We start from the raw sequence: 25,663 nt of genomic DNA, 5'->3' as shown, positions 1-25,663 counted from the left end.
TTGAAAAAGCTAATTGAAATCTGGGAGAAATTTGGGGGATGACAATAATTCTTCTGAGAAGTTACGTGAGCTCCAGGTTGTAGAGAGCTGCTGAAAAGCATCAAGGTGGGAGGGATCAAAGAGCAGAAGAAAACCAAACACACACGGGGACTTCATAACACAGCTAAGGAGAGTGTCTCGGAAATGGTGACCTCCAAGTGACATCAAAGTAGCCGCACAAAGTGCTGTCAGTAACCCATCACCCGACAGTACTGCATCTAGCAGAAATCTTTCTTCCAAATTAAAGAGAAAGGAGAACTATTTCTTGGTAAATACATAAAACTAAAGTGTTATAAACAGACTTGCTCTACAGAAAATCCCAATAGGAGTTCTTCAGACTGAAGTGCAAGATGCCAGGACAGTGTCTGGAAACACACAGACAGGAGTAGAGTGTGGGAGTGAGTGGTATATGGGGAAATTGACACAGAAGCAAAGTCAGCACAGAATTCCGTGTGTATCCCCTGCAAGGTGTCAGTTCTCATACAGACAGAAATGAAGACTACACAGAACAGAGAACAAAGTCTCCTCATAAAGCCGAGCTTCTGAAGGCTGTACCCTCCCAGCAAGGTGGGCAGGAGAGCTGGAATGACAAGTAGGTGCCAGTCCTTGCCACTGGGGGACCTTCAGCTATTTAACTTAGCATAGTCTAGGCACACCACTAGAAACTGTTGAAGTCAGATGTCTTTCACCTGTGGGAGGAAACCTTTCATCCTAAAGCAAATTCTTACATGTAAATTTTCAAATGCAATGCTGTTGTACAACCAAAGCTAACTAGGCACATGTGTTAACTAGACGACCCCCGACCCCGCCACCGCCCATCATGGCTTTCCATAGTTGTGAGCAAAATACCCACAAAGAACTTAAAGGGACAGAATTTATTTTGCCTCCTGGTTTTAGACCACTTAATCTGGACCTGTAGAGAGACAGCATCATCATAGTGGGCTTGTGTGGTAGAGGCTGCTCAGCCCATAGCCAATAGTGGGGTGTGGGGCTGCGATAGAACACAGACACACAGACCCCTCAGGACCATCCTGTGAACCTACTTCCTCTAGCTAGTGCCCACCTCCTAGGCTTCTCATAATTTCTCAAAATAGCTGGGCCTCTGGCCTTCAACAGTGAGCCTCTGGGGACATTTCTTATTCATCACAACTTTGCCAGGATCTAACTGTAGAAACAGACTTCTTGTTGGAATGATACTGCCATATATAAGCTGTAAAACATGCTTGGTATATCTAACAGTGTAAAAGACAGATCCGAAGGTGGCTGCACACACGATGAATGAAATGGTATGTGTGTTTGGAAACGCTCCGTGATAGAACCTCTGTGACTGTACTGCTTCGTGATTGAAGCCAGCAGTTCAGAAAGCTGCTGATAGCAGACCCGATACAAGTTAAGTCAAGAATTAATAAATAGAGGAAAGATGAGAAGAATCTTTAACCCTGCACGCTGAAGCAAAAGGTAGTGTGTGGAATATAGACAGAGATGTGCAGGCAATCCACTGTGTGTTTAATTATACATCTTTGTGGAAAGAGGGAAAGGATGCAGCATAGGCTGTGTTCGAACAAAGAGTTGCTGAGAATTCTCCGAAATGATGAAGAGCAATCTACAGACTCAAGAGGCACAGTGAATTCCCATTTGGTGAGGCCCAAGTAAGGTAAATAAAAGAAATCTGTATCTTGGTGCATCAAAGTAATGGCTGCAGAATGAAAAGCAAAGAAAAAAGTCTTAAAAGCAACCAAGGAAAAAATGACAGCTCACCTTCAAAGAAGCAGCAGTAATGGGAATTTAAAGAGAGCGGATGACATTGTCAGTGTGCACAAAGAAATAACTGTTAACCCCAGGACTTTGTAGCCACTGAAAGTCCTCTCAACAAAGAAACAAACAGGCCAGGGTAATACACTGCTAGCTGTTTCCTATGAAGAGAAATTCCACCTGTACCCGGATAGAAGAAAGAGACCCCGGAAAGCTCAGAGAAGATTGATAGAGCGGGTGGTTGGATGTGGACGCCAGCCAATGAGTACCCACTGCATGAAGCCAGCACAGGCACTCTGGAGTTAATAATTACCACCAGCTGGCACGTAAAGGGTCACCGTGTGACATTAAATGATTCACTTCTATATGCGATAATAAGACTTCAGAATAGTAAGGTGGAATTGACAGAAATGAAAGGAAACATATTTTCATGTTTTTAGATACATAATGTATAATCATCATTGTATGTTTTTATTGATTTTGTATTTTTTACCTTTTTCTGTGTCATACATCAAGCAATTGAATTTTTTTAAAAAAAATGGACAACATTATTTTTAAGAAAACACTATTTTAAATCACTTCTGGTTTTATTTTATTTTAAAATATGCAAGAAATTTTATTGCCTAAATAACAATTTTCTTCAGCTTTTACAGATTTTAATTTGTTTTCAATATTTTTAGATTAATATCATAGTCTGTAGTCTGGTGCATATTTTGCAAATTTTCTTTAAGATAAATTGGTCAGTACTTGGTTGTGATGCTCAAGTATACATACAGTTTTGAGACTTTTGCCAGGAAACCTCTCAGCAGTCTCCCATTTTCAGTTCTGGTAGCGATACAAGCAAACCTGCCCACTTCTTCTCGCGAGGATGCGCCATGCTGTGCCTGCCCTCGAAAAGTATTTTGTTTGATGCTAAAAAAGAACACTTCATTTTGTTCTGTGTTTCCTTTGTTACTAATGAGATGAAACTTTTACCTGGATTTCTAAGCCATCCTAGATGGTTATATTTATATTATTTTTTTTAATCAAATGTCTAGTCTGCTGTTTGATTGTTTTTTTTAACTATTTATTTATTTATTATGTACACAATATTCTGTCTGTGTGTATGTCTGCAGACCAGAAGGGGGTACCAGACCTCATTACAGATGGTTGTGAGCCACCATGTGGTTGCCGGGTATTAAACTCAGGACCTTTGGAAGAGCAGGCAATGCTCTTAACCACTGAGCCATCTCTCCAGCCCCTGTTTGATTGTTTTTATAGTTAACAAGATAAGCAGAAAATCAGATCTGATGAGGCCTATGCATGAATACAGTCAGTGAGATTCCAGGTAGATAATGATGTCATGGTTACAGCTCTGTGCTTTGGGGTACCTAACTAACAAGCCTTCCTCAACAACTCTGATTTGTAGCTACTCCATAGAACTGAGGAAGCAAAGGTCTTCATTTGTGGGTAGGACTGTGAGTTCCCAACTTCCATGTGTGACTCTTCTTGTTGTTGTAGATGCTGAGCAGATCTCACATGACCCAAAGCCTTGGTGCTATTACCAAAGAGGGAGTGCCTTTTCCTTGAAACTGAGTATTTTTGGAAATTGTTACTGAGATCCAATTTTATCAGTAGTCAAACAAAATAGTTGGGAAGGTCATAATTTAGGGCCAGCATGTCTGTGATATCAGTGTATTGGGAAGATTTTTAATTTTCTTCTTCTTTGTTTCCAGAAACAACTAAATTTTACATGACGGAGATAATTACCCAGCCATCTGAGGGAAGTTTTCCTAACATACCAAGGTACAAATAACAAATCAAGTTACTGTATAATTTGAAAAGTGGAAAAAAGACAGGCACGGTGGTTGAGAATGCATCTCTCCACGGCTCTGTTTGAAAAGGGATTTTTCTGTTTAAAGTCCCTGTGAGTGGCTATTAGATGAACCAAATCACACATATTCACAATTTGAAGACCTATTTCTTGCTTTGGTGGTGCTATAGACAAATGTGTTTCTGTTAATATAGTTGGGGCAGGTTTTTCCCCCTGATCTTATGTTCCGGGATCATAGACTTCTGAATATTAGTCCTGGTTTTAATATTGACTTGTTTAAACCTGAAAACAGAGATGAGTTTCATGGGCGCCTACTTTTTAAGATGAATACTTAGCCTTTAAAGTATCAGTATTTTCTTTTACTCCGTTTGTTCACAGGCACAGGTGATCTGTAGTATATTGCGCTGGTTAGTTTTGGCACACCCTAGAGACACATGGGAAAGGGGGACATCAGTTGAGGAACTGCCTCCATCAGATTACCCTGTGGCCATGTCTGTGGTACATTTTCCTTACTGATGATTGCTGTGGCACTGCCCAGTGCCACCCGTGGGTAGAAGGTCATAGACTGTAGAAGGAGGCAGACTGAGGAGGCATGGGAAACAAGCCAGTAAGCAGCGTTTATCCATGGCTTCTGCGTCAGTTCCTGACCCAAGTCCCTGCTGTGCTTTCCTTTGATGGTGGTACTGGTTAGATTTGTGTCAACTTAACACAGCTATAATCATCAGAGAGGAGGGTGCTCTGATTGAGAAAATGCCTCTATAATACTGGACTGTAGGCAATTATGTAGGACATTTTCTTAATTAGGGATTGATGGAGGAGGGCCTCGCCTATTTTGTGTGTGTGTGTGTGTGTGTGTGTGTGTGTGTGTGTGTGTGTGTATGTGTGTGTGTGTGTGTGGTACCACCCCTGAACTGGTGGTCCTGGATTTCATAAGAAATCAGGCTGGCTTAGGCCGTATGTTACAGTTGTGTAGCTTGGTCTTGTGGAACTCCTAACAGTAGAAGTGGGACTGTCTTTGACTCTGTTACCTGCTTTCGGAACCCTTTCTTCTTCTTACTGGGTTGCCTCGTCCAGCCTTAATAGGAGGGGAGGTGCCTAGTCTTTCTGCAACTTGATAAACCAAGGCTGGTAAATATACATGGGAGACCAGCCCTTTTCTGACGAGAAAGGGAGAGGAGTTGGTAGAGGAGGTGGGGGGGTTATAAGGGTGAGCTTGGGGGAAGGGACTGGGAGGAGGGAATGGAGGGAGGGGAAAATGTGATTGACCGGAAGAAAAATTAATTAATTTTTTAAAAAGAAAGAAAAAGAAATCAGGCTGAGCAAGCCACAGAAAGCAAATCAGTAAGTAGGCAGCACTCCTCCATGGCTTTTCCATCAGCCCCTGCCTCCAGGTTCCTACCCGGTTTGAGTTCCTGTCCTGACTTCTTTGATGATGAACAGTGATGTGGAAGTGGTCACCAAATAACCCTTTTTCTCCACGTTGCTTTGGTCATAGCGTTTTATCAGAACAATAGGAACTGTAAGTAGGACAGTGACAGACTGTAAAGTGGACGCTAAAGAAACCCTTTTTCTCACTCAGGTTGGTTTTTGGCCATTGTGTTTATCACAGCAACAGAAAACAAATGAGTACACATGTGTTAATTACTGATACTCCAAAGTTATGGCATCCTGACTGTGAACTTGAGTTTTATCCTCGTACGCGTGCTTTGATTCTGTACCTTGGAACTGTCTCTTCAGGCAGTTTTGATGAAAAGGACTGTCACCGATGCTGTCTTTGGGAGGAAATTCCTCGCCTTCTTGGCTCTTTCCTGTCTGATGTGCTCTAGCCTGTGAAGCTGAGTTGTTGCTGCTTTTCAATGCAGCAGATAAGGTGCCTATAAGTGACTTGTCTCATTGCCCTGACAAAATAACAAACAAAAGCGCCTTAGGAAGAGGTTACTTTGGCCCACAGTTCAAGAACACAATGATTAATGGCCGAAAGGTAATGGTGGCAGGACCTTAAGGCCGTTGGTGACCCTGTTCGGGAAGCAGAGAGTGACAAATTCTGGTGCTCATCTTTCTTTCGCCTTCTTATACAGTCCCTGGAGCATGGAACAGGGCCATCCAAAATAAAGATTGGTCTTTCCACTTCGATTATTCTAGTAATTATTCAATAATCCCTTGTAGACATGGCCAGAAGTTTGTCTCCTAGGTGATGTTGCACCTTGTCAAGTTGTTGGTCAATGTGAATTTGTCACAGGGAAATAATTATGCTTTGGATGGAAAGTATATTAATGATAATGATAGCAAGATCAATTTTAAGAAGAATGGAACAAATACAAATATATTCTAATTTTCCAGACTGCATGTTAGTAAAGACTTTAAAGAAGTGGATGGTGGTTAGAAAAGCCTGTCACATGCTTCTAGGTGCCTATGAATCCTGACTTCCCTTGTTAGTAAGAATTATGAGAGGTCCATGCTGACAATTGCTTTCTGCCCCAACAGGTCTCAGTTTGTTCAGAGTGTTCTTGCCCAGTGCCTGGTGGAACTCTCCTCTGCTAGAAGTACTTTTAGATTCACGATTCAAGGTCAGGATGGCAAAGTATACATCCTGGTAAGGAAATTTTTCATCTACTTTTTTATGGCCTTGTAATCCAGGGCCTCAGAAATGTTTTAGTTTTTGTCATTCTGTTTTCTTGCTTCTCAAGTCTAGATACTAGAATTTGTCCATAAATTGAACCTTTAATATCAGTTAGTCCATAAGTCAAGCTTACTTTATTTAATAACACATGACTGGGTACCCCTGTATCCTGGGTTCTGAGGATGCAGACAGAAGGAAAACTCAGTTTTTGTTTTTTAAAAGCTCATACCCAAAATGATGCTTTTTTGCTCTTGGTAATGGCCCTTCTGGACAGTGTCATGTGGCTCTGTATCATTCTCCTCTCTTTGTATTTGTTACTTTATCATTCAAATGTGATACTCCTGTTTCTGACTGCCTCTGTCGGCTTGGTATTGGAGAAGAAGCTGCATTGGTGGATCTGTAGCCTCTGTGTGCTGCAGAGGCCAGTATCACCTCACCTTGGTTTAGAATGATGCTCTGCACAAGTAAATTTTGTTCATTTGTTTGGAAGCCCAAACAGCCTGGACCATAGTCTTCATAGTGACATATTGTGACATAGTTTTCTTCAACTAGGTAGCCCATACAGCATGCTCTGGATGTTTAAGGTCTTTAGGAAATGCACCGAGTAATATGTGATAGCACTGTCATAGTTTGAAATCAGTGTTATTTTCTTTGTGTGTGCATGCGTGTGTGAGTACACACATGTTTGGAGGTCAGGGATCCATGTATAATGTCTCGCTCTCTTTTTTTTTTTTTTTGAGATGGTCTCTCACCAAACCTGAAGCTCATCCAGTGAGCCCCAGGGATCCATCTATCTCTGCTCACTGGTGCAGAGATTACAGCCAGTCCCAGGCTTTTACATGGGCTCTGGAGATTGAACTTGGGTTCTCCTTCTTGCATGTCAAGCATTTTATTGCTTAAACCATGTTCCAAGCCCTAGTTTTAGTATATTGAAAGAGTTTCTAGTTGAAAATCATCTATTAATTTTCTCAACATTGAAATTTTGCTTTTCTGACTTTCTATGATATGCTTTCAAAATATATTCAGACACTTGGAAGAACCTAAAGTGCTGCTTCCCCTGTTGTCTGCTTCCCAAGCCTAGTTATGTCATACTTTCAGAGCTAATCACAACAGTCTGATATGTATAATACCAAATATGTATAATAATAACATCAAATATGTATAATAATATTGTAATAACATGTATTTTCTACCCATATACAACTATTTCCAAGAATTCTTACAGGTAACTTGAATTTTTAATGAAAAACAAAGCAGGGTTACATTATTAACTTTTCAGTTTCATGTAACAGTGAGGATTGTTCCTTATTATAACTGTAGGCTGAATTCTATTCTTTAATGACTAGAATTCTGCTATATGGCTACTAAAGAAATAATCATTGCACATGTGTTTGATACATCTTTAGGAGTGGACTTTCTAACTTGATTCAGCATTAGAAAATGTGTATTATAAGATCAGATAACTATCACTGTACATAAAAGTTGTATTAATCTGTCTCTTCTAGTGGACATTCTTGTGCCCCACACATCCTATTGACCAGGCCGGTGACCCATTCATAGCTGCCAACTTTGGAGTGCCTGTGGCTCACTGTTGCCCCTTCAGTAGAGATTTGCCCTTGTATGACATGATTTGCCTTGCCCAGGAAGTTCTGCTGCTCTTAGTGCTTGGCTCTGTCTCTTAAGTGCAGTGCAGACACATAAATTTGCCTGCTGTCCTGCTAGTTACCTACACGTTTTTGTTGTTCTTCTCATGCCTGCATGTTCTTCTCTTGCTATTCTGTGCCTGTCATCTCTTATATCGTTGGACCCCTTACTGATGTCTGAGATTGATTACAGCATTATAATTTTTATTGTAAATGGTTTTTCCTAATCAAGTTTTTGTTCTTGTTGTTGTTGCTGAGACAGGGATTTTCTGCATAGCCCTGAATGTTGTGGAACTCACTCTATAGACGAGGCTGGCCATGAACTCATAGATATCCGCCTGCCTCTGCCTCCTGAGTTCTGGGATTAAAGGCATGTGCCACCACTGCCCTGGCTCCTAATCAGTTTTTTTTTTTTAATCATATATGGCTGCTCTCCCAAATGCTCCACTGTTTATATAAAAACAAACAAAAAAGATATAGCAACAATAAAATAACATCTAACCTACTATATATGTAATTATGTTTTTCTGTTACTTTTTGTGGATTTCTGTAATGGCGATATACAATATAAATAAAGTAGCAATATTCTCTGTGAACTTCTCTTCCCATACTTTAGCTCTGGATTTTAAACACAGACAGCTTGGTGATTGAACCTCTGAGAAGTTCCAGTTGTGTCAGGAAGTTCCCACTGTTGGAAAATGCATCGGAAGCTGACTCTCGCTCTGCCCGGAACGCCATCAAAGTCCTCTACCAGCCCTGCATCCAAAGCAGGAATGAAGAGTAAGTTGTGCTTTTGGTTTTTCTGTTCCACGCTGCATTTTAGCTGTGATCACCATGTTGGTACTAAGAAACCAATGAGTTAAATGCTCCTTGCTGCTGCTGGGAGTCTCAATGCTAAATATTATGCTTTGCAAGTAGACAGAGTTATTACAGATAATTCCTACCAATGTGCTGAGACCTTTCTTTTCCAGAAAGTAGTTAGCCCTTTTATTATAATCTCAGCTGTCTGGACAGATGGCTACTATGCTAAGGCAGGCTTCCTTAGCTCAGCACTACCTAAAGCTGTTTGTGTGCTGTCAGGGTACAGTGAGTGAGCAATCCCCACCTTTGGGTTTGCCTTTGTAACAGATGGAAGCAGACAAGAAATAAAACAACAAAAACATTAAGGGATTTCTATGACTTCTGTGTGCCCTGTGCACTTCTGAGCCCACCTGAGCATCCAGCTCACTTAAGGCGAAAATGACTTTGTGAAGTAGGTGCAACATTGACCCCAGTTTTAAAGATCAGAATTCTAGGATGCAGCGGATGAAAGTATGGAGAAGTGGAAGTGGATGAGGTAATGGTACTTAGGAGGTTGCAGCTCTGTCCTGAGAAGCAGGAGGTTCTTCTTTACGTGGTGGCAAATGGAAACTCGGAGGAAGTGAGGAAGCGAAACCGTAGGACCTGTCTGGTGAACAGCAGTCTGCAAAGCAGGAGACATCAAGTATTTCAGTTGGGCAGTTGGAAGTTTATACTCTTTCTCTGCTCTCAGATGAAGCTGATGAAATGTGTGATAAGAACAGAAAGATCCCAGTGTTTTTTCTGGGTAGTAAATAAGACAGTTTTTAAAATTAGTTCTATTTTTTAAAAAAAAGGTAGAAATAAACTGACACTTGAGTGTGTGTAAACTATGAAAGTCCGTGAGTAAAGTGTATTGTGTATTCAGTTCTCATTTGTATTCATTGTGTGTGGACACGATTCAGGGGATATGCATATGTCTTTCACACTTAGCAGAAATAAAAGCCTTTCATTGGAGGGTCTTCAATGTTACAGAGCTGCAACCTCCTAAGTACCATTACCTCATCCGCTTCCACGTCTCCGTACTTTCATCCGCTGCATCCTAGAATTCTGATCTTTAAAACTGGGGTCAAGGTAACACCTACTTCACAAAGTCATTTTCGCCGTAAGTGACCTGGATGCTCAGGTGGGCTCTGTACTGAGAAGCAGGAGGTTCTTCTTAATGTGGTGGCAAATGGAAACTCGGAGGAAGTGAGGAAGCGAAACCGTAGGACCTGTATGGTATTCTATGAAGCAGATAATGATAAATAATTTAACCATTTTTTTCATGCATGGATGTTTGTATTGCTTTTTGCCGTTATAATTAATGTAAAATTAAGTACTGCGACAGAGTCGTTTGCTGATTATGTGTACTTTGTTTTAATAAGAGGAGTCTGAAGAGATGTGGTTGTTGACTTGAGAAGTATGTACATTAAGAACTTCTGATGGATAATCTCAAATCATTTTTGACACTGTAAACTGTGACCTGGAGTTTCCTTTTTTGCCTATTTCCCTAGTTTTATCAGGACTAACATTTAGATTTTTGCCCACATGATGCTATATGAACAGTAAAGATTCGATTGTTTGTCCTTATATATTATTCAGACATGTTCAAGAACAGGAATGTGCTCCTGTGTTTTATGCATTGAGACTCTGGGGTGGCTAATATACGGTCAGCTTTTAGGCTGCTCCTTGCCTATGTTCTCTGTTGATGTGTGTATGTACCAGTATATATTTAGATTTATGTAGTCACTTATTAAAAATCCCTTTTACTTGTCTTTTTGAAAGATAGTCTTGAAAAAGATGTTTTAAATATCAATCAGTATTGATGTAGGAGAGGCTTCTGTATTTCTGTTGCTTTCATTGGCTAATTAATAAAGAAACTGCTTGGACTGATAGGTCAGAACATAGGTAGGCGGAGTAGACAGAACAGAATGCTGGGAAGAAGGCAATGAGGCAGACGCCATGGAGCCAGCCACCAGGTCAGACATGCTGAATCTTTCCCGGTAAGCCACCACCTCATGGTGCTACACAGATTATTAGAAATGGGTTAATCAAGATGTGAGAGTTAGCCAGTAACTAACTCTCTACAGATAATGGGCTAGGCAGTGTTTAAATGAATACAATTTGTGTGTTGTTATTTCCGGAGTAAGCTAGCTGGGCGGGAGCTGGGCTGGATGAAAAGCAGGCCTGCCTGCAGCTCATCACTACACAGTATAGTTATAGAAATCACTTTTTGTGGTTTTAATGTCAAGTTTTGCATTTTATGATTCAAATGTTTGTAACTAAATGCATGTTTGTGGTGTGACCAATTTACCTGGTTTCATTTTTCAATAGGAGGGTTTTCTTTTCCTTTGATGCTAATTTTGTTTCTAGTTGGTCTCATGTTGATACTGCTATATTCTATTGCATTTCTTTATTTTCACCTGTCCTATATCATCTTATCTTAAATGTATGTTTCATTAATTTATACTTTGGAAATGACTTATAGCTGTATGCTTCAAAGCTTCAATGAGAGTGAATGCATCTTTGTTTTATTTTGTTTGTTTGCCATGAAAGAGTGTGAGTGTGTTGGGGCCATGGTAGGGCAGCATGTGGGGAGCTGTATTTTTCCTCCTTGTTTTGAGGCAAACTCTCTCTAGATTCTGTGGCTGTGCTGGCCAGGGAGCTATTGGATGAGTCTCTTCTCTCCACTTCCCGACTCACTAAAGGAATGCTGGGGTTACAGATATGTCCCACTATACCATTTGTTTTCCCAAGTGTTCCCAGGACCTGTCTCAAGCTGTTCCCCACAGAGCTGTCTCCTTAGTGCAGTTCTCCCTGTTTCAGAGGTGGCTTACGTTTAATTTTATTGTGATTATTCACATACTTGGGCATTGCCCACCATCTTTTAGTTTAGTTGCCTTCTCTGTGTCGTTCTTAGTTAGTCTGATTATTTGAGAGTAAAAAAATACCAATTTCAAGATGGTTTTCATGGCTAGCCTGAAATTTTTAACATATTTTCAGCAGAAATAGCATATTTAAGCTTAAGTAACATTTGTCCTCTTCGGTGAAATGGAGTTTCATGGCTCTCCTCTTGTTCCCTTTGCAGCTACTGCCTTACTGTGTTGAAAACGACTGCAATTCTGATGATTAGGATCACATTTCTTCGCTTGTCCAGTCTGTCCCCTTATTGCCTCTTATACATTAGATCCATTAACATATATATATATTTGTATATTTCTATCGAAATTAGAAACTTTTTGATGTTTCATAATTGTTCATAAATATTATTATACTGTACATTTTTGCAACTTGTTTTTTGTTCAGTATCCCTTGTTTTTTTTTCTAGATAAGGCACAGTTTTTGTTTTCTTTTCTAATTTTTAAAATTTATTTTTATTTATATGTATGGTGTTTGCACATAGGTGCATCATGTGTGTCTCTGTGCCCAAGGAGGCCAGAGGAGGCGGCCAGGTTTATTGGAACTGTAAAGATGGTTATGAGTGGTCTTGTGGGCTGGGAGCAGAATCAAGGTCTGCAGCAAGAACAGCATGTGTTCTTAACCACTGAGCCATCTCCCCCGGGCCCCGGTGCTTTGTTTTTGCTTTTGTTCTTTGAGACAGGATCACAGTCTGATACCAGGACTGGCCTGGGACTCACAGTATAGTCCAGACTGATCTTCAGTTCTTGATGATCTTTCTGCCTCAGCTTTTCAGTATTAGGGACGTGGGTGTGAGAAATCACAGGCTTGATAAGTTACCTTTCTAGGTGTTCTTCCACATTTGTGCTTTACGCAGTCCTTTACTGTCTGACTGTATCTTACCTGACCTGCTCTGTCTCTCTTGGGAAAAAAAATTAAACATCTTTTTAAAAAGTTTAGTGTGTGTGTGTATACACATGCCACAACATGTGAGTAGAGATCAGGGGACAACCTATGGGATTGTCTAAGGTTGCATATAGGTATATTGGAACGGGCAATTGTACACAGAATTTTGCATGCCATGCCTCTTCCTGAGGATATGTTACCCTCTTGAGACTGACAATTATTCATAAAACTTCCTGTTTTTACTACACATTTTTTTTCTTTCTATATTAGCTCTTCTTCTTCTTCTTCTTCTTCTTCTTCTTCTTCTTCTTCTTCTTCTTCTTCTTCTTCTTCTTCTTTTTTCAAGAAAAGAGTTTGAGTTTAGTGCCTCTTTCTCAGGACTTTTCCCATTTGTTTGAGGGCTCGATTAGCATTCCTGTGTTAGGATGGGCATGCTGGTAGTCAGGACTACCTTGATCCTGCCCACTTTGCTTAGGAAGGAGTTCAAGGCAGTGTCTTTGTACAGTGACGCGGGGTATCCCTTTGTTTGATAATTGCAGTTCCTCAGCTGGTGACTGTAGGTTCTTGGTACCATAGTCTGCCTCCATGGAGCAGAGGGAGAGTTAGGAAGAATAGGCCAGTAAAGATGCCATCTGTACACCTTGCTGTTTTTGTTTTGTTTCGTTTGTGTTTTGGACAGGGTCTCCCATAACCAAGACTGACTTGGAGTTCATATTCTTCCCTATACCTCCTGAATGCTGAGGTTAGAGTAGGCACCACCACACCCAACCCATTTTTCTTTTGATAACTTTTGAATATTAAAAATGATTCAGTTACATTGATAAATTGCATATTCGTTATATGAAGGCTCTTTAAGCTCTTATGGAGCATTTCAAGAATTGAGTAAACTTGCGCTGCTGTTTTATACATTCTTTATTTTAATCTTTGTATGTGTGCGTGTGAGAGTGCATGCCATAGGAACTCAGAGGCTTGCCTTGGTGTCCTCACCGCACCATACCCTTGTTCTGAGTCGGGGTCTCTGGGTGTATTGCCACTGCATATGCTAGACCATCTGGCCCACGAGCTTCTGGTAGTCTCCTGACCCCTTCTCTCATCAGTCTCTAAGATTGTAGCTGAATGCTACCATGTCTGTTTTTTTTTCCTGGATGGGGATCTGAGCTCAGGTCTGCACCCTTGTGCAGTAGACACTTTGCCCACCGAGCCACTCCCGAGCCCCAGTTCACTCATTCTTAACAAATACCTGCAGCATGGAAATTCGCTGACTAGAGTCAGATGTGTTTTGCTCTATTTGGTTAGAAAAGAAAAACGGTGCTTTTGGATAACTCAGGGGACAGTTCTAACTAGGGGAACAGTTCATGTCTAATAGATGACCCTGGTTACAACCTTGTCTGTTGTAGGAAGTAATGTTTATTGCACTTTTCTTCCTCCTTTTTGACCCTGAAGGTGAACAGGAATCTTGTGAGTTGGGTAGTGTGCTTTGAGTGGTTTGCTTTTTTTGTCTTTTAAGCGCTTTCGAGCCTTCCTTTGAGGGGCATAACTGAACAAACTGTAGATGCGTTGGCATATTTTTGACACATGGGTGGTGCATTAACTATTTTAGTCCCATTGGCTAGAGGTTTTTTTCTAGTGAGAGTGTGGATGGCCAGATGGTAGTCTAAAAGAGGAAAACAGCAAATGTAACTATGGTTTTATTTCCTTGAGCACTCACAAAAAGAAAAAAAAAAGCTGGCATGTAATATTTTTAGAATGTTCGTTCTTTCTAGCAACATCACTCATCATTTTGAAGAATTTTCTTTTCATGCCTCCCTTGCTTCAACCAGCATTTTCATACGTGGGTGAGCACCAATTTCTTTTGTTTATTTGTTTTGTTTTAGTTTTTGTTCCTACTGGCCCATGTTTTGTACTGGCAGAATAATGTATTTCAAGTCTTACGGTATTTAATTTGTATTTCAGAGCTTAGATTCTATATTAACTTTTTAACTTTGGACATAGCTTCTATAGTTTGATTCTACCACTTTCTTAAACTACCCACAGCTTCATATTCACTAGACAGGGATAACTTTACCCACAGTGGCTATTTGGCAGTATCTGGAGACATATTCAGTTGTTACAGCTTGGAAGGTTATAGTGTCTAGTAAATTGTTGAGAATTCTCTTAAACGTCCTGTGATAATGAAGAGAATGACCTATAACAAATTTTCTGATCTCAAATGTTCATATGCCAAAGATGAGAAATATCTTGGAAATGTCTCTTGAAATCAGGTTACTTTTACCGTCTCTTTTTGCGTGTGATAGCTCAGGTTTCTTGAAATTGTATTTAGATCAGCAAACAAACTCAGTTCTACTGTGACATGGACCAAAATCCTTATAACATCATAGGCCAACTTTGTTAAACAGAGTAAATGGTGAACCATAACCAAATTTTTGTTGTTATTTTACTTCTTCTTTTCTATAAGGGAAATGGTCCTCATGGTAACTTGCCCAAAGGTTGCAGGGACCTTTGACTGTTCTGTTGTTGAGTGGTCCCCATGCTGCTTCCCAGAGGGGTCCTAGCAGTTTACAGATCCACCATGCCCTCCTCCCCATCCCCCTCACTCCCCACTCCCATTTGGCCTTTTTTATTTGTCTGTTGACTTTATTTCTCTCCTTTCGGCATAACTGTTTTCATTTGTGTGTGAGTGTGGCTTTAAGGAGTGGGGGCTGCTTTGCAATGAGTCAACCTAAAGGATGTGAGGAGAGATCTCATTTCAGTCTTGATGAGCATTTGTCTGATGATCAGCGATTGTTCAAGTCTCACTGTTTCTGCTCTGATTAAAACCATGACCAAAAGCAACCTGGGGAAGAAAGGATTCATTTCATCTTTACAGGTAACAAGCTGTCATCCAGGGAAGCTGAAGGCAGGAACCCAGAGGCAGGAACTGAAGCAGAGACCATGAAGGAATGCTGCTTAGTGGCTTGCTCCCAATGGCTTGCTCAGCCTGTTTTTTATTGTTTTTTTTTTTTTTTTTTTTTTTTTACACAACCCAAGACCAGGTTTGGCACTGCCCACAGTGAGCTGGTCCCTCTCTCATCAATCACTAATCAAGAAAATGCCCCTCATTCATGCTCATGCTCACAGGCCGGTCTGGTGGGGCATTTTGCCTTCTCAGGTGACTCTAGTTTGTGTTGTGTTGACAAAACCTCACCAGCGTAGTGACACTGGGCATCGAGTCATATGCTTTGGTCATTTCTGTGCCATCTTCAGAGAAGTACCTGTTCTAGTTTTTCAATGGGTTGTTGGGTGTTTGGGTTGAGTTGAAGCTGTACTCTGTATGTCTTGGTTATTAGCCAAGTCTTAGGTATGTGACTTATGGCTTTTGTTCCTCTCACTCTTTAGCAGCCTGTTCACTCTGTTTATTGTGTCTTTTGATGAACAAAAATGCTTAAATTTGACCAAGTCCCATTCGTCTGTTTTACCTTCATGTTGATGCCTGTGCTGGTAGTGATTTGTGAGTGAAACCACACCCAGCTCTGCTTGTTTTTCTTCTGTGTACGAGATGGTGAAGGCCAGCATTAACTCAAATACGGTGGAGATATGCTGCATTTTGGGCTAAGTTTAGAGGGATGCATTCTTTTGACTGATAAGAAAGGTAGAGCAAACAATGTTAATTTATAACAATTTTATATTCAGCAGGATATAAAAGCCTATTATTCAATAGTTGTATAACCCCATAAGCCACTGAGCACTAGCTAATTTGAATGCTGTGTGAATATGATGCTGCAGAAGCCATGAGACCTAGAAGGTGCTACATCAGACTGTGTACAGGTCTCCTTCCGCTCTCATGCAGAAACCTTAAGATGACATTGCTGGTACATTGTAGGAGACATTGACTTTGTAGAGCAGGGCAGACTCAGACTTCAGGTGTGAACAGCTACCTCTTGCATTTCACATATGAGGAAACTGGGGACCAGAAATGAGTTCAGTTTGTCACTGACAGCCAAGATTAGGGCTTCAAACCAAGCATTTCTTCCTTATGCCGCATCTTCTCACCATGAAATTTTAGGAGATATAAAAATGGGCTCTAAGTGTGTATTTGATTTGAGAAAAGCTCCTCTACTAATTTAGGAGGTTGATGTCAGCATTCTCTTTGCTCCCCCAAATGTGGCACGTGTTGTCCTCTGTCCAGTGTGTGTTTATATGGGGAATGTGTTACACTCACAACACAAAGTTCTGGGTCATAGGTTTATATCTGGTGTTTCAGATCAGAATGCAGTTATAACAAATGCAGATTTTTTGGGGGCGGGGAGTCCAGTGTCTTCATTTCTTAGAACAGGAAATCATCGAATGGAAATTAGCAGTTTGGTGAAGTGGGTCCTGCATCTACTAGAAAACACAAGGACTTCCTTAGAATCATGTCCATACATTTGTCTGCTGTGCATGAATTTTCACCCACACTTTCCCATGTAGAGGCAATTCCTTAGTATCAAACCCACTCATCATATTTCATTTGTGATTAGGAAAATCCCTCTTTTGACTGTGAATGTACAATAGCCTAAACTATAGCTTGTTTACTTGGAATTCCACATGGTCCGTGACTAATTTGAAATCACTAAGGAGCAGACTAGAAATAAGACCATGGCATGTAATAGAAGTGGGTGTTGCCTCTAGAGATTCTCGCTTTCTTAGAAAAGGTACATTGAGGGGAAAGTACAGTCATAGTGTGTGAGCGTGAAAGGGGGAAGGGCAGTGTATGTGACATCGTTCCTTGACTGCTTCCTACCCACCAAGGACAATGCAGAGAGCAGAGTGTCGTGTTCATCGGGGTTAAAGTTCTGTTGTCTCATCGCAAGGTCTGGTGTTACTAATGAGTGTTGGGAGTTGGAAAGGGATTGCTGCTTCTAATCACTTACTGAAACTTAGCCTGGGCTTAGGAGAAGGCTTTTAATTAGATGTCTGCAGTTTCTCAATTATTATTTTTGAAAACACCACAGATTGTTGATGGGAAGTGATCTCTTTTGAAAATACGCCACATTCCAGTCCCTTAATGGAATTTTCACAGTGGCTCAAATGTGTGTTTTCAGTTAAATTTTGTCTCCATTTTCTGTGTGTACACATGTACACACACACTCACAAGTATACATAAAATACACACACACACACTCTTGCTGAGTAAAGCCATTAGCGCTCACACTGAAGCCCTTCCTTTGGCTAAATTCTTTGCTTGTATTCCCATCTTGTTGTCTGTCCTGCTCATCCCACTGACTCTCATTCTGTGTGCCCAAGGTGGAGGAAACTCATTAACACTTCCAGTGAGATATGTTTCTTTTCTTTGTATCTCTATCAGTGGTTTCTTAAATTCTCTTCATTACCTGGGCTCAAAACCTCAAGTTAGCCTTTAATTGTTTCCCACTTTGCTCTGTCGAATGAGTTGTATGTCCTGTCTATTCTACCTGTGTAGTTTTCTTCACACCTGCTCTTTCTCCTCACAGTTAAACCAGCCATATCTTGTATTTGCCACTCTTAAAACCACGTATGTATATGTGTATGTATGTATTTTATTTACTTAGTGTGTTATAGGTGCGCACATGTCATGATCTATAGAGGTTGGAGAATGATTTGAGGGAGTTGATTCTCTCCTTCTACCTTGTGGGTCTTGGGGATTGACGTCAGATGGTACAGCTTGACAGCAAGTGCCTTAGCACACTGAGCTCTCTGGTTGACCCTAAGTATATATACTTAAAATTATTTTATATTGATGATGTGAAATAATGGGCTTCAGGATGACATTTTTGTATTTCATTGCGCCCTACATGGAATTGACCTGTATCTCTCCAGCTTGTCGGAACTCTCATCCAGCCTACATCTGCAGCCCGTCTTAGTCCTCCCACCAAGAAAGTTGCGTCAGTGCTCTTGCTTTTCCCCACCTCAAGCCTTTGTCTCCTTGAATTAGCATTTGAGGTCTTCTACAGATGTTTCCTTCTATGTCTTTCATGGACTCTGTCTTCAATTAGAATGGATTACCGCAATTCTGAGATACTCTGTACAGGTCATATGTTATTTGTGAAGAGTCTATAATCATGTGACTCTTTTCTTTTCCATGCAGCAGCTATAATAAGTTTGTGGTATTTCTTTAAGGGATTCGTATGGAAGTTGGTACTTGGGGATGTGAGTGTTCTTACATGGGTAAGGTCTTCATTAGCAGATCTATAAAATACTTAGAGTGGCCCATTTCTAATAAACTTTTCCTTATTCCTCTGGCAATTACATAAGAATAAATGCATAGAAAGTTATTTTAGAGCATGCGGGTGTTCTTTTTTTTTTAAAAAAACTCTTGTTTCTTTGGAATCTGCTATTTCCATAATTTTTCTCCTTTTAGCCACATGAAAGAATGATACCTTTGCTGGCAGAGTGACTTAACCTTGCTAATTTTATCACAGTGGTTGTTTCTAGAGCAATAAGGCTGCAGGGCACTTGGGAAGCACAGCTGACAGTTTATTATATGCGAGGCTGACAAGTTACCTTTGGAAAGTTATTCAGACGCAGTGGGATTTTCTGAATAGAAGTGTCTCTGGGTTCAAGTTAAGTTTTCTATAGACACAGTAGGTTTCCCCCTTCATACTTCTGTATTTAATTTTTTTAAGATTTATTTTTAATTATGTATGTGAGTATCTGTGCATGGGTGTGTGCATTTGAGTGGAGGTACCTACAGAGACCAGAAGAGGGCATCACGTTCCCTGGAGCTGAAGTTACAGATGGTTGTGAATTGCCCAGCTTGAGTGGCAGGACCTGAGTTTGGTTCCTGGACAAGGATGGTATATGCTCAACCACTGAGCCATTTCTTCAGCACCCCGACCCTCTTCTCACATAAGCCCTTTAGGGATAAATATTATAGTTTTAATTGCCTAATTGCTTCAAGCTTTTAATATACATGAGCTTTGTACTGGTAGATTATTGAAACTCAGTACCATCTTAATGAGGAAAATGCTATGTAGATTTTAATGCTACTGCCCACTGAAGCATAGCTGAGCTATGATAGAATTAAGAACAGGTCTGTTGAAAATCTTTGATTCTGCCAGCCACATATCCTTTAATTTTGGTTTTGTTTTGCTTTTTATTTTGAGACAGGATCTTGCTCTGTAGTTCAAGCTACCTTCAAACTCCTGATTCTCCTGCCTCAGTCTCCTAGGTGACAGACTAGGTGAGTGCCACCGTGCCACTGTGCCCAGCCCCATATCTGTCCTTCATTGGTATTTACAGACTGTCCTGCAATCACTGGCTGGGAGGCAGAATAATGGTGGAAATAGTGTATATTCTCAGCCGCTTTTGTTCTCTACAGACTGATGGCGCCGGCATGCTTGCTCTCCTAGTCCTTTTAGCTGCCTAAGGAAACCGAATCTTGGCCCTTGGTTTTGAGCCCCACTTCAGTGTCTCCTTCCTTTCCTCTGTTATCTGTTAAGGTGCAAACAGCAGTCCTGATTGGCTACCCACAAACCTGTCTTTGTTTATTACGCTAAGGCCTGTTTGAGCCACGGTCCTATGAACAGCTTGAAATCATCCTGGCTTCTTCTTTCCCCCGCTTGCCTCGCCTGCTGACCTCTTTTGCAAAATGCTTGTTTTCCCTCCAGCTTTGTTGAACTTTCTTTTCTTTTCCTTTTTTTGTTTTTTTTTTTTTTTTTTTTTTTTTTGATTTGCTTTCTCTGGGCTTTGTCGGACCAAGTTTTAATAACTACTTATGTACCTACATCACCCCTTTCCAATCATTTCTTAGTCGCTGTATAATTTTTATGCTTGTCTTAATTTACCCAGGTACCTTTAATGTCTGATAAAATGATGTAAGAACTAAATATAAAATTTTAGTGGGGGGAAGGGGGGAGCTTGATTAGAAATGCCTTGTTTTCTTAACCAAACTGCTCTTCAGATGGTTAAGTATATTTAAATTATACATTTGTTTCACATATAGCTCAATAGGTATGTTCTAAAGGAGCGCAATGAGGTTAGAACATTGCTGTCCTAACTGGGAAAGATCATCACGGAACTTCATACAGTCGATGCAGAAACGGGACTCTTGACATTATGAATGCTATCTGTGTGGAGACGATGGCCCTTCGGAGTGTTAGACTGTTGTAGGGTTGATTCTCCCACCAGTGGTTGGAGGTGATGGTAAGGGCATCTGATACTGAGCTGACCTGAAGCACCGGGGCACTGAAAAATGAGAGAAGACTGTACTATTTCTCAGTTTTGGGGAGTGTAATGGAGACAGCCCGAAATGTGATCCCTGATTTTTCTGTATGTGTACAGCTCTCATCAGACCAAGTGAAAACCTCCATGCCAGGCTTTAAGTGATTCCCTTTGGTGATAGATTTATAGTGTTAAGTAATTGACAGTTATTTCCATGATTGTGGGCTACTTCTATGCATTTTAAAGGTTTTATCCCAAGTTCTGTATTTTTGTTTGCCTTGACATGAAGGCTGAAGACTTTGTTTTCTCTTGGTGTAGTAGTTAATGAATGTAGTGCTTAGCCTCGGATTCAGCGCAACAGAGAATTCACCTGGAGTCCCTGTGTCTGCAATTTGCCTTCTGTGTGGAGTCTATTATCTTGAAAACTGATACACATCACATACTGTGATAGACAAGTGAGGTGTGTTCTCGTTCATTTGAATTAAGAAAAACTTGACAGAGATGGCTGCACTTGGCTGTGGGGTGAGAGATTATTGAAGCAGGAAGTTGAAGGATAAGGCAATTTTGCAAAGGTAGAATGGTGGAGGAATTTCAGGATATAGTTTCCAAAATGTATTTCAAATGATGCTAATAATTCTGTGTGTATGTGAGAAAAGAAGAAAAATATGTTACAGTCAAATAATACTAAGTGAGATTGTCTCTGTAAAATGTTTGATGGGCAGTCATAGGTTCATATTATTATGATTTTGCTGCACAGTACATTGTGCCTTTGTTGACTTGTGCATAGGTATGCATGCTGCTTCAGTTGTCTTAATTATGGCATGAATGAGGGAGATGGAGTATGTAGAGCTTATGAATCCTGTGTGGTCCTGGAATTATTTTCACACACATAACACACATCCTATTCTACTGGACACAGAGCCAGGGTTCTGGGTTCGTTTGTTTATTTATGCATTTAACTAAGTCACAGTCTGTTAGGTATGCCCAGGTGAACACGTCTATTCAAGCCCAGCTCCCACAGATCATGAAGTCTAGTAAAGCGCCTGATCTATATAGAGTTATGTAAACCATCATTTACCTGGTGGCTGTATATGAAGAAGACATGGTTCTTGTTTAGGGGTATGGACAGAAGCAGTCTCTGGAGTGGTTTCTGACACTGAGTGTGAACCAGCCTCACTGTTCAGCTTCTTGTGTCCAACTCTGCTGGGTTATAAATCGAAAATTCACTGTCCTGTGTGAAACTGCAGCTATTAGATCCACTTTCCGAGTGCACACACGCAGTCAGGTGGTGCTCACCATAGCAGCCCGTCCTAGAGGAGCGTAAAGAATGGCGTGGGGATTGTCCATCTCAGACCCCTCCTCTGCCTCTAGCTCGCAGTTCATTGTGAAAATTCAGTTTCCCTATTTTCTCTTCTTTTCCCTGAAGTACACTTATGTCTTTCCAATGATTGACTGACGTTTGCCCCCACCTCTTTACCTGGGAGTCATGCCTTCATATATGGTGGGCATCGAGGAAGATATAAATTTTCTGCATGTTTATACACAGGGCAGTGGAAACAAAGGGAAATATTAAGTTGACTTACAGCTATGTCTTTGCACGTAGATCTTCCTTTTCCCTTGATGTGTTATGGACCTCCATCTATATACCTGGCAGGTTTGTATACATGCAGATCCAGAATGAGAAACCTAAAAGTTGGGAATTCAGGAAATGCTCTGGGGTGAAGGGAGTTTTTTCTGTCTATTCGGAAGGCAGATTTTAATTGGTTCAGGATCATTATCCTCATATTGTCCTTTTTTGATTTTCAAAAAATACTCAATCCCTCTTTCAGTAAAACATATCCTTTCTCTATCTTTTATATAAGGTCTTCCTTAGGAGGATCTTAACCCAGAGAAGCATGGCTCAGAAAAATGGACTCCTTGTCCATTCTTCATTTTAAAGTTGAATTCATTTGTCAATGTTAACTAGCCAAAGATTCTACTTAGATGCTTCCAAAAATTGTTTACTGTAAGATTTGAAGAATTGTTCTGAAACACCACTTGATTTCCCTCCAATGTGGTATATTAATGTATCAGTACTGGATACTTATGAAATAAGCGTGGTGCTGAGATCAATGGGGAGGCTCCAAGCAAATTAGGAATAATCCCCGGGGCCAGCCTGATGCTCAGATGCTATAGGTATCTGCCACCAAGCCTGACCACCTGACTGTGGCCCCCAGGGCCCACATGATAGAAAGAAAGAATGGAGTCCCACAAGTTGTCCTCTGGCTGCCACACATGTACTGACCGTATGAGCAAACATATACATGTCACACACAAATCACAAATGAATCATTCAATTCCTGGGAGGGGTGGGATAGTTTTAAAAGTATGTGTTCACATGTTCTCTGACATTCTTTCGCTCTTGAATGAGAGGACCTAGCGACTTCTCACACACAGAACAAAACCACATGCAGTGATTTCCGAGAATAGTCACATATAAAGTCACAGTGGGTCCCTGTATTGTGTCATGGATTTAGTACTCTGTGGGTATCCACCTGACAGCATGAAGACAGTCTGACCACAAGGGGCCCTGTGAGGAGCAGAGAGGTTCCCAATGACGGCGAGCTGAGTTCACCATCTTAGGAGTAGGCCTGTTAGCCACATAGAGCCTCTAGATGCGTTGAGCCTCTGAAGACATTTTGATAGAATCCAAGGGGAGATTTGAAAGCAGACTCACCCTCCTGAGTTTCCAGATTCCTGCCCTGCAGCAACTGTCAGCTGTTTATAGTGTTAAGCCAGCTTCGGGGTACTTGCAATATAGTAATAGATGATGAATTCAAGTGGCAAAGACTTGGAGTCCTTTGACATATTGCCCCATGTTTAACATTTCAGTGTAGCAATGAACCTTTTAAAATGGAATAGAAAATGATACATATGTGTATGTGTTTTTTTTTTCTTGGCAACTATTCATAGCTCTACTAGTTTTGAAAGAAGGCCTTAATCTCCAAAGGGCTATGGATTCCAAGTATTTTATCCAGAAGACACGGCTAATTAGAATTCACTGTGGGGGATAGCTCTTCTAAGTAACTGACGTGCATGTATAGATCAAGAGTGGAATCAACTTGGGCTTTGTGAAAACAAAAAAAGAACTTACAAGGCAGGCAAGACAGCGTGTGTTTGATTGGTTTAGATCAGGATGAGCGAACTCTAGGCAGCTGAACAGATCAGACCTCCCTGTACCTTTGTAATGTTACTGGAGCGAAGGCGGGCCCATCCACTCGTTTATCATCTGGCTACTTTGCTCTCCCACAGCAGACTTGAGTATTTGTGACATATATCCCACAAAGAGTGAAATTTTCAGCCTGACCCTTTATGAAGAAGTTTGCTGACCTTTACTTTGAAATATCAAGGCGAGGCGACATGCTTATGGCATAACATCAGTAGCTAAATCCACCTTTCCAGCTGATGTGCCATGGAGCTGTCTTTCAGCTCAAATAGTACATGACCATTCCTCCCCCGCACTCTATTGGACTAATCTTCCTGGTTTAAGGAGGTTGCTACTCAGCTAGCCTCCCGGAGAGATGATCTCTGTGGAGCTGAGGGCAGGGGTTAATGATGGTGGGTCAGCGGCGAACACCGTTGAACTGCCAACTGTGGTTCTTCAGCCGTACAGGGTGTAGGAGAGTGCTGCTGGTATTCTTGCTTCCTCTGTATGTGTCTGGACTTGATAGTTTTCCTTGCTGCCTGACAAATTTTGTAAACTTCATCTATAAATGATGCCTACATTGTTTTGAAATAAGATGCTTGAGGGCTGGCTTCTAGACTATTTTCTTTTCTAATTCCATCTTTGTATACTCTAGGAACCTCTTGTTTCTAAGAGTTATACTGATTGATCCTTGCAGGGAAAAGTGGAAGTCACTTAGTACTGAACTTAATTCTAGCTTTTCAGGTCTGTTCCATTTTTGTTTTTTAGTAAATCAGGTAACAGGTAGTAGGGCCCTGTATTTTGAGTTCTCATGCACAAAACTAATTTTAATATCTAAGATATTTCTCTTTCCATGCGTATTATGTTGACAACCAATAGCCGTCACATTTTACTATGGATATAATACTTTGAAATGTTTATCTTTTTTTTAAAAAAAGTATATAGTTCAGTGTTTATACATTGCGACATTGTGCAAGATGATAAATATGGTTTTATTGCATTCTCCTACATGCCATCATCCATTTGGACCCACACCATTTGTTAAAGATGCTTTCTTTTTTCCATTGTATAATTTTGGCTTCTTTTTCATAGTTTCTCAGGAAACTGGCAGTCAATCAACCACAAGACCCGGCTATTTATTTTTGCTGTTTATGCCCACACTTGGGCATAAACCCAAAGGATGTACCACAAGGAACACTTGCTTAGCTATGTTCATACCAACTTTATATGTAATAGCAAGAACCTGGAAACAACCTAGTTGTCCATCAACCAAAGAATGCATAAAGAAAATATGATATATTTATACAATGGAATATTACTCAGCTGTTAAAAACAAGGACACCAAGAATTTTGAAGGCAAATAGATGGAACTAGAAAAAAATTGTCCCAAGTGAGATAATCCAGACAAAGAAAGACAAATATGATATGAGTGAGTACTTCTAAGTGGATATTAGTTGGAAAATAAAGAATAATTATGCTATAGTCCACAGACCAAAAGAGACTAGGTAACAAGTAGGGTTCATGGTGGGATGCTTGGATCTCCCTGGTAAGGGGAACTAGAAGAGATTCTGTTAGCGGACTGAGGGTGGGTGGGGAGGGGAACAAGAGCAATCAGGTTTGGGGCAGGGAGCAGAGGGGAAGAATAATGAAGAAAACCTGGCACAAGGAAATCTCCCAGTTAAGACTCCTAGCAATAGCAGATATATACCCTGAACTGACCATCTCCTGTGACTAGATTGGTGCCTAGCCCAATTGTCATCAGAGAGACTTCATCCAACAACTCCTGGAAACAGATGCAGACTCACAGACTAACATTAGCCAGAGTTTGGGGA

General features: G+C 40.7%; 1 protein-coding gene across 1 annotated transcript in view; it reads left to right on the top strand.

The window, feature by feature from the left end:
* Positions 1 to 25,663, top strand: part of Ube3d (ubiquitin protein ligase E3D) — a 140,546-nt gene that overhangs the window by 31,296 nt on the left and 83,587 nt on the right. Inside the window, exons 6-8 of the mRNA XM_085689468.2 lie at positions 3,507 to 3,576; positions 6,089 to 6,197; positions 8,484 to 8,647. Of these exons, the coding sequence (XP_085545594.2) occupies positions 3,507 to 3,576; positions 6,089 to 6,197; positions 8,484 to 8,647 (343 nt within the window). The remainder of the gene's footprint in view (positions 1 to 3,506; positions 3,577 to 6,088; positions 6,198 to 8,483; positions 8,648 to 25,663) is intronic.

Source organism: Myodes glareolus, chromosome 4, assembly GCF_982192425.1.
Source record: "Myodes glareolus chromosome 4, mMyoGla1.1, whole genome shotgun sequence".
NCBI lineage: Eukaryota > Metazoa > Chordata > Mammalia > Rodentia > Cricetidae > Myodes > Myodes glareolus.
Note: the sequence above shows the minus strand (reverse complement) of the source record. Positions and strands in the feature narration are given on the sequence as shown.